We start from the raw sequence: 10256 nt of genomic DNA, 5'->3' as shown, positions 1-10256 counted from the left end.
ACATACAGAGAGAAACAGAGAGAACATTTTAGAAAAATCTATAGAGAAAGTGCTAAAATTAGAGAGAGAAAAAGAGAACGTGTCATAAGGATGTATAAAGAAGATTCTTTATTCAGAGAAAAGCAGAAGGAACGAATAACAAGAACATATAGAGAATCTCCCGTGTTCCGAGAAAAGCAGAAGGAACGAATAACAAGAACATATAGAGAATCTCCCGTGTTCCGAGAAAAGCAGAAGGAACGAATAACAAGAACATACAGAGAATCTCCCGTGTTCCGAGAAAAGCAGAAGGAACGAATAACAAGAAAATACAGAGAATCTCCCGTGTTCCGAGAAAAGCAGAAGGAACGAATAACAAGAACATATAGAGAATCTCCCGTGTTCCGAGAAAAGCAGAAGGAACGAATAACAAGAACATATAGAGAATCTCCCGTGTTCCGAGAAAAGCAGAAGGAACGAATAACAAGAAAATACAGAGAATCTCCCGTGTTCCAAGAACAGCAGAAGGAACATGTAAGAAGAAATTACAGAACTTGTGCTGAATTCAGAGAGAAACATAAAGCTTACATGAGGTCATATGTTTCTAACCTATATAAAGAAAGTGTAGAATTTAGACAGAAAAAAAAATGTTACATCACTAAACGTTATGGAGAAGAGAGACAATTTCAGCAGCAACACAAGGACAATATGAGAGAACGAATGAGAGTAAAATATTGGAACAGTATTTCTTTTAGACAGATGCATAATATCAGATGTGCAATGAAAATAAAAAGAAAATATCGTCAGATGCATCGACCAGCTGAAAGTTTACAGTGTCATCCAGATAACACTTTAATGAATGAGGCCATATCTCGTTTCAGATCCAACATTAAGTCAGCACCATCTTATGTTTGTACTGTTTGTCTAAAAGCTTCTTTTCCTAATCAGGTGAAAATCTGCAAAAGAGAAAATTACTCAAAACACCAGACTGTAGCTCAGCAGTGTCTAACTGGTAAATTTGTTCATGTGTGTGATGAAGCATGTCATGATCACTGCAGCTTTCCTGTTGAGAGAAAAAAAGAATATATCTGTCACACATGTCACAGTTCCCTCAAAAGTGGACGCATGCCAAGACTTGCTGCTGTTAACGGTTTAGAACTGCAGGATATTCCAGCTGAGCTGTGCGATCTCAACATTCTGGAGAGACATCTGATTGCCAAATGCATACCTTTTGCTAAGATTATTCCACTTCCAAAGGGCAGACAAAGACTCATACGTGGTAATGTGGTGTGTGTACCATCTGAAGTCCAACAAACAGTTGACTGTTTGCCTCGGTTAAGAAACCATTCCCAGATCATGAGGATAAAGCTGAAAAGACGACTGTGCTACAAAGGCCATCAGCTGTTCCAGACTGTTACTTGGTCTAAACTAATTCAAGCCTTGCATAAACTGAAACATATTCATCCGCAGTACACAGATATTATTATCAGAGATGATGCATTGCTTTGTGATCCAACGTTACCTGATGATGACAGCAGTGATGAAGCCAGCATGGCAAGTGATGATTATAATGAAGCAGATTTAATGGAAATTGACAACTATGAAAAAGATGCCCTTTTGTGCGAAAGTGAGTCTGAAAGTGAACAAGCTATTAATATGCAATCCTGTGATGAACAACCAGAGGAACAAAATCCTGATGAACCAGAAAGTGATTTGAACAATGGAGGTTTTGCTCTAGAAAGCTGTCTGCAGCCTGTTGACATTTCAGAAGAGATTCTTTGTTTCACTGATAACACATATTGTGTGGCTCCTGCAGAAAGAAACAATCCTGTTAGCTTCTTCAGAACTCCTTATTTGGAAGCCATGGCATTTCCTGTGCAGTTTCCTACTGGTCAGAATACACTGGATGAAAAGAGACTTCTTAAACTCACACCGAGTGCTTACTTCAAGTCAAGGCTTTTTAACATTGATGCAAGATTTGCTAAAGACACAAATTACCTGTTTTTCTCACAGTTTGTCACTGAAATACATTTGGCTAATTCCAGCATGACAATACAGCTAAGGAAAGGTAAAACTATGACCAAAGATGGACGCAAAATCACATCAGGAATGTTACAAAGTAAGACAGAAGTAGAGAAGCTGGTAAGAAATAAAGATGCAATCAGATTTATGCAGCCACTCAGAGGAACTCCAGCTTACTGGCAGAAAACTACCAAAGATTTATTCAGTATGATTCGTCAAATAGGAACACCTCAGTTCTTTGTCACTTTCTCTGCTGCTGAGATGAGATGGCCTGAAGTGATTCAAGCAATAAAGAGACAGCAAGGTGAAGAGGTTGATTTTGAAGCCCTAGACTGGTCAGAAAAGTGTGAAATTCTAAGATCAAATCCAGTAACCACCATGCGGATGTTTGATAAGCGTGTTGAGGCTTTGTTCAGAGATTTGCTTTTTTCTCCTGCACAGCCCCTTGGTGAGATCATTGATTACTTTTACAGAGTTGAGTTCCAGCACAGAGGTAGTCCGCATATACACATGTTGCTGTGGATTCGAGAAAAGGTAGAAGTAGATGTGGATGATGACCAAACTGTCTGTGACTTTGTGGACAGATACATCTCAGCTCAACTCCCTGATCCAGACAAACAACCTGAACTGCACAAAAAAGTCACTGAACTACAAAAGCACAGCAAAAACCACACAAAAACATGCTTTAAGAGTGTGAACTCTGGTTGTAGATTTGGGTTTCCAAAACCACCAGCCACAAGAACAATGATTGTGAGACAGGATGAGGATTCAGACACTGAAGCTGCAAAAGCCAAACTCAGACCTTTGTTGAACCTGCTGAAGGAACCTGAAGCTGCTTCCCTCACCATAGAGCAGATTTTGTCACGATGCAACTTGACAATGAATGAGTATGAACAATGCCTCCAAGACATAAACAAGAAAACAGGTCTGATTCTGAAACGTGACCCAAAGGACTGTTGGATCAACAATTACAACCCACACCTGCTTGAAGCCTGGAACTCTAATTTAGATGTCTCATTCATTTTGAATGCCTATTCATGTGTAGAATACCTCTGTAAATATATAACGAAGAAAGAATCTGGCCTCTCTGAATACCTGAAGACAGTTATTGATAACTCTGGAAACAACATGGTCAATGAATGTGATGAAATGAGAGCTGTGATGCAGGCTTACTCAAAAAAGAGAGAGATCAGCGCACAGGAGTGTGTGACTCGAGTCTGTGGCCTAAAAATGAAAAAATGTTCCCGCAGTGTTGTATTTGTACCAACAGATGATAACCCGGTAAAAATGAGTCGGCCCATGAGCTTCCTGGAAAGCACAACACATGACAGTTGTAATATTTGGATGACAAGTTTGAGTGATAAATACAAATGCAGACCTGAGACCCCAGAATATGAGGAAATGTCGCTGGCTGATTTTGCTGCCCTGTGCCGGTTGGTGAGTGGTCCAAATGAAGGAAAAGATGTGCTTCCTCTTCTAAACCAGCTTGGATTTGTACAAAGGCGAAAGAATGATAAACCAGCTATAATCAGGTATTACCACTGTTCACAGGAAAAAGATCCTGAGCAATATTATGGTCGACTGTTGAGACTTTACCTTCCACACAGATCAGAGCAGGAACTGAAACCACAATGTTTCCAAACCTATCAGTCCTTCTACAACTCGGGTTTTGTGCGACTTCCATGTTCAGACCACAGTGAGTCTGTGAAAAGGGTTGTGAAAAGAAATAAAGACAAGTATGAGAAGAACTCTGAGGATATCGAGAGTGCACTGGAAGAGTTTGAACAAAATAGGGATGTTGTGATCGATGAATGGTGTAATCTGGCTCCTGAATCTGAAGTTGTGAGGCTGCAATGTGATGAGAATCTTCCTGAGAGACATTCTGATGATGAGAACGAACAGGAGAATGTCCCCGACTACAGTCGTCAGTCTGATGCTGTAACAGAGATCAGAGCCATCAGAGAACAACCTGCAGTAGATCCAGCCGTGGTACGTGTAATGTATCAGAATCTGAACCAGAAGCAGGCCTGCGTGTTCTATGCCATAAGAGACTGGTGTATTCAGCGAGTTTGTGGTTTGAACCCAGATCCATTTTTCTTCTATATCAACGGTGGTGCAGGAACTGGAAAGTCACATCTGATTAAGTGTATTCACTCTGAAGCATCAAAGATCCTGAGCAGACTGCCTGCTAATGCAGAAGAAGCTGACATATCAAATCCAACTGTTTTACTGACTTCATTTACCGGGACAGCAGCTTTTTCTATCAATGGCTCTACATTACATTCCCTACTCAAACTACCCAGGAGTCTGAAACCACCCATTCAAGGACTTGGTAACCAACTGGATGAAATCAGATCTGAGCTGATGAATGCTGAAATTATTGTTATTGATGAGATTTCAATGGTTTCAAAACCCCTTTTTGCCTATGTGGATGCAAGACTGAAACAAATCAAAGGCACTCAGAGACCTTTTGGTGGAATGTCAGTTTTAGCTGTTGGAGATTTTTACCAGCTGCCACCAGTGCGACAGTCTAAACCTCTCTGTGTTTACGATCCAGAACAGATTGACCTATGGCAGGAACATTTTCAGATGATCACTCTAACCGAGATCATGCGTCAGAAAGATGATGTGGCCTTTGCAGAGATGCTGAACAGGATTAGAGTCAAAGAAAAGACAGATGAGCTTTCTCAGTGCGACAGAGATTTGTTGTCACAGGCTGTGACTGCACCAGAAGAATGTCCAACTGAGGTCTTACACATTTATGCCACCAACAAGAATGTGGAATCCCATAACGCAGATACCCTGAAGAAGCTTCATTCAAACATCATAATCATCACTGCAGACGATTTCCAGAAGGATAAACGTACAGGCAGAATGGAACGAAGAGACAAACCATTTACAGGTGGGAGAAATGATTTACCTGACACTCTGAATGTTGCTGAAGGAGCTCGAGTCATGCTGACCAGAAACTTGGACACACTAAACGGTTTAGTCAATGGTGCTTTTGGTATACTGGTAAAGGTGGTGAGATCTGAAAATGATGGACACATAATCAAACTGGGGCTCAGAATGGACAACCGGCAGCCTATGAGACACAACCGCAGTGCTAATGCAGCATCTGATGATCTGGTTTACATTGAGAGAGCAGAGGAGAGTCTGAAGTTTAAAGGAGCGGTACGCAGACAGTTTCCTGTAAAGCTAGCATTCGCCTGCACAATTCACAAAACTCAGGGTCTTACAACACAGACAGCTGTAGTTTCAATGAAGAACATTTTTGAACCAGGTATGGCTTATGTTGCTCTCAGCAGGGTGACGTCTCTCAGTGGACTCTATTTACAGGACTTGGATGAGAAAAAGATTTACGCCAATCCCGAGGTAACTGCAGCGCTCCAAACCATGAGACAAGCCAGTGTTGAGGAAATGATGCCTCTTCTTCAGGTTAGAGAAACAGCCAGCAGACCTGACACTCTTACACTGATCCATCACAATACGGAGGGTTTGCCATCTCACATCAGTGACATCAAGAGTCATCATGAAATGTGTTTAGCAGATGTTTTGTGTCTCACAGAGTCTCACCTCCAAGGCTCCTTTGTTGCAGACAGTCTTCATTTGGACAGCTACACCATGTTCAAACGCAACAGACATGTGTCCTACACAAACTTTCCTCACATGGCCAGCAGAAGTGGTGGTGGAGTTGTTGTGTATTTGAGGAATCATTTTCAGGTTCAGGTAAAACAGTATCTGCATAATGTCACTGATCTTGAGTTTTTAGTGTTGAAGGTTCAGGCTCCATTCCCTGCACTCATTGCTGTTGTGTACAGACCCCCTGACTACAGTTTGACACCGTTCATGCAAAACCTGGTAAGTCTTTTAGATTCACTTGAAATAATGGACTGTCACCCAATCATTGTGTGTGGAGATTTTAATGAAAACCAGTTGCAGAGTGGAAGAAAACAGATTCTGGAGCAGTTTCAGTCTAGAGGGTATTCACAGCTGATCACTTCTGCCACTACAAACAAGAACACCCTGCTTGACCTCATTTTTATTTCTCAGCCACAGCTATGTCGTCATTCAGGTGTTCTGAGATCATACTACAGTTACCACAACCCTGTGTTTTGTGTCCTGTCCTCGAGCCAATCATGAAGTCATCTGGTGAGTTTTGAAACAATTACAGATCATGTTTGTTACAGAGTTTACTGATTGTAGAGTATGAAAAATATTTTTCATTGGAAAAAATTGTCTTCCCTACTCTGTCTGTAAGAAGACCCTTTCTTATTGCAATGTTATTAATCATTTCACCAAATCATGGCTGTACTTCATGCAGAGCCGGGAGATCTGCTTTCTGTTATCATGCACCTCAGATCTGAAATATACTGCATTAAACGGAGATAATTTATTTTTTATTCTCATGTTTTACATGACTAAATCTACTTATACATTTTTTCATGGATGTTAATTGTCATCTCCTTTTTTGATACTTTTTTTACTCTGACGTATGTATCTCAACAAACGAGATCTTCCCCTCCAAGATGCTTTCAAATATGAAATAGTAAATAAACAAATCCCAGATAAATGCAGGTATTTATTATGGGTCACATGAATAAATACAGACAATTATATTTTCTTGATTATAGTAAATTTTGTAGAATCAAATGTTTTTGGGATGAATGAGGTTTTGCTTATCATGTTTTACAGGTAAAAAATGTTAAAAGTTTTAAGCTATCTTTAGGCTACCAGAGATGTCTATAATTATACATTATGTAGAGAAAAACATTTTCACAGCTTACAGAATATGTATAAAAACTGATTTAGAAGTACATGGAAAGTTTCTGCATCCATTTTCTGACTTGGCCTTTATCCGGGTGGGTTTGGGTTTGGGTGGATAAAGGCCAAGTCAGAATTCTCTGAGCAGCTGGAAAAAGCTGCTAATAAACAAAGACATCAGAAAGCGGGGGCTTTAGGTGTAGCCCCCGTTTTCTGACGCACTAATTAGATTTAGTAACTGACACCCCATACCAGCATTATATAGACACTTGGGGGCTGAGATGGGTGGGTATGGGGGGGGTGGGTGGTGTTAAAAGCACTTTATGTTTTGTAGATGTATTTTTTTCAGACAGGGCACACACAGTCCTGTTTCCTTTGTGGGAAAACCTTCAAACTTCACCATCCTCAGCTGAAACAACAACATCTTAACACCATCTTCATGAACTGCTGAGCCAAACCTGATCCACCAGTGCTGGACTGCACAGATAACTACATGCCACACAGAGACTGCTGTTTTATGAACTGCCATACCAGTATGTCTTCAATGGAGAAGATGACACACCCATCACCTGACCTCCTGCCTGATCTGGAGACCATCATGATGCTGCCACACTACACACCTCTGAGACCATGAATGATGACCCCTACTGAGGAAACTGTATTTCCTGTCAGAGATGCTCAGTGATCCTCAGAGCAGAGAGAGGTATGATTCTTTATCTTTGATTAAAAAAAAGTCAGTGTTTTTAATCCAATTAATCAATTTAAATCCTGTTTAGTGCATAAATAATTCCACACTCAAATGATTATACTTGTTGACACTTTTTGAGTTTTAATTCACATTATGGATTACAAATCTATGCTTTTTCTACTCTGTCTCTCTGTGCAGGTATTGCTGTCTTCTGAGTTCTTCAGTGTCCCAAATGAGACATTCAAACCTCATTGCAGAGCTCATGTCTTTCCTCACCATCATGTGAGTGTGAGATTGCTCTGGATTCTGGTTATGTGGCCTGCAGCACCTATAAGGTATTTCAACATTGTTAATTGTATAACTTATTTGTAGTTTTTAGGCCTTAACACAAATAAAATGTTCCTTTTTCTGTATTTTTTAGAACAAGCTCGTCCAGTGTGCCTGCATTCCAGCTTCTTAGACTCTACTCAAGTGGACAGAGTATCAGTGTTTGGCCACTCTTACAGACACCAACTTCTGTCAACTCACTGCTACTGATCAGGCACCTCACTCCAGGAAGACAGAGGGCTGCAAGCCTGTCATCGTTTCCAGTGTGGCTTTGTATTCTTGGGGTAGCATCAGATTTTCCCACAAATATTCAAAGGTAACACTTATTTTAAGCTTAGTTATTAAATCAAAAGTCTTCCCTTGTGTTAATTTTATTTTATTTTTTTTTTTTTTGTTTTCTTTTAGATTTATATGCAGTGATCGGATGTGGTGGAGCTTTGTTAACTGTGTGGAAAACATCTGTTTGTGATGATATTTAGAATGAGGCTTTAAGGTGACAGTTTCCATGTAATTTCAATCCTTTTACTAAGCAAAAACATGTTTGCAATTAACATATATTTTTTAAGTTTTGTCTTTTGGATTTATGGTTAACATTCCTCTGTGACAGCAAATACTAAACTGGTCCAAGTAACCAGCATATCATTGGTCAAAGGCAAAAAGGACCACATGTCACGCTAGCAATGAATTATTGACTGTGTTTGTGTCACCAGATTTAACAAACAATATCAGACATATGAAACTGAACTCTGGATTAATGTGCAGATTTTTTTTGTGGTTTTTTTATTGTTGAATAATTATTTTGTAGAACAAACCCAATCTATTTACCCAAACAATGTAACTTGTTTGGGTAAATAGTGGATTAATATATCTAAGTCTATAAGTATAGCAAGCTGAATTCATACAGACACACAGCTCTAAATCCTGGATTGTAGGATGTACAAAAATGATCATGTGATTATTATGGACATTTAAATAACTATATCTATTGAACCATTACATGTATTCTTTTTAGAAATTACACAATCTCAAAATGTGAAAAAAGAAAGTGTTTAAGAGAATAAATAATGTGTGTTTGTATGAATCCTGCCTTAGTATGGGGTGTCAGTAACTACATTAGTATAGAGTAGGTCTAACAGTGGTTTTCCACATCTGCTCTAATACAGGTCCCCAACCTTTTTTGCGCCACGGACCGGTTTATGCCCGACAATATTTTCATGGACCGGCCTTTAAGGTGTCGCGGATAAATATAACAAAATAAAACTAGTACCGGTACCGAAAAAAAGAAAATTTATTCATAACACACGTGAAAAGACCCAGGAAAACCGAGTAAACGATAAAAACGTTAACAAAATAACGCTGAAAACCGATAAAAACCCTGAAAACTATACATTTCACACCTGAGCCTCAACTCTCGCGGCCCGGTACCAAACGACTCACGGACTGGTACCGGTCCTAGGCCCGGGGGTTGGGGACTGCTGGTCTAATATATATATAGATAATGGGTCAGACATATAAAGTCATTTTGAAAAGTTCATAAAGGTCACATCCATTTATATGTGTTCCTCTTTATCATTTTATATCTGGTCACACAGCTGACTTGAGTTTTGATCAGAGTAGAACCATAACATTCATGCTAATGGTTCTACTGTTTACAGTTACTTTATGATGGATTTCACCCTGGTCACAGCACTATGTGAAAAGCTGTTATCATCATAAGTCACTCTCTAACGCAAAGCAGTGATTATTTTTCACTGTAATTTATTCCACAACAATGTTCTTTATTTGATCCTTGTTTCTTTAAATATGCAAATCGATTGTTCAGCTGTGTGACTCTCCACACCTCAAATATATCACAATGTGGACTTCATTTTGACAGTATTTTGTAGATTGGTACCATATTTATCATTAAATCAAGAAACTGTAAACTAATTGAAAAAATGAAGCTTGTGAAAATTTTAATGTGGCATAGGAACATGTTGTTTATCCTTGCCAAATGGTATTTACACAAAACTCCAGCAAATCAGAGGATATATTTTTGTCTCTCACTTACTATATATGTGTATATTTTTGCAGTTAATAGCCTATCATGTGTCTGAGCATCTTAGGGCCATAAACATAAACATGGCAAACAAGGATATGTTCACAATTCCAACAGATGCTTCAATTGTTTGTATAGATTTTAGATTAATTTGATTTGCATTTTCTATTAATATTTTTCTGTTTGTCCCAAATGGTATTTTTATTTCTTTATGCCATTATTGCAATCATTGGAAACAACTGAGTAAATATTTTGTATCATATGTTTCTAAAAATATTTGAATGTTCTACTTTTCTACTACTGGTTTTCTACTTTCTAAACTTTCTGCCACTTTTTGGCATTTTAATAACATTATTTTTGGGTGTTTTAATCTCTGACCGCAGCATCTTGTGCATTTATTACCTAAATGTTGTTTGTGTGTGTTTTGCTTTTGTTTGT

The 10256-nt window shown here is 38.9% G+C and overlaps 1 protein-coding gene across 5 annotated transcripts; it reads left to right on the top strand.

The window, feature by feature from the left end:
- The first annotated feature begins 352 nt into the window (after positions 1–352).
- LOC308394051 (uncharacterized protein) lies at positions 353–9481 on the top strand. Of its 5 annotated transcripts, XR_013971084.1 has the most exons (6): positions 353–5862; positions 6055–6153; positions 7115–7468; positions 7652–7788; positions 7881–8096; positions 8186–9481. XR_013971084.1 is itself a non-coding variant. In XM_080878190.1 (2 exons), exons 1-2 carry the CDS (start codon positions 568–570, stop codon positions 5708–5710), a joined length of 5013 nt encoding a protein of 1670 aa, XP_080734316.1. In that variant the 5' UTR covers positions 353–567; the 3' UTR covers positions 5711–5855. The 5 variants fall into 5 exon arrangements, 1 of the variants encoding a protein (XP_080734316.1); XR_013971085.1 differs by having other exon boundaries at positions 6055–7468; XR_013971086.1 differs by having other exon boundaries at positions 354–6153.
- Positions 9482–10256: the final 775 nt, after the last annotated feature.

The sequence above is a fragment of the Rhamphochromis sp. 'chilingali' genome (genome assembly GCF_963969265.1).
Source record: "Rhamphochromis sp. 'chilingali' genome assembly, chromosome: 3".
Lineage (NCBI taxonomy): Eukaryota > Metazoa > Chordata > Actinopteri > Cichliformes > Cichlidae > Rhamphochromis > Rhamphochromis sp. 'chilingali'.
This window is presented reverse-complemented; position numbering and strand designations above follow the sequence as displayed.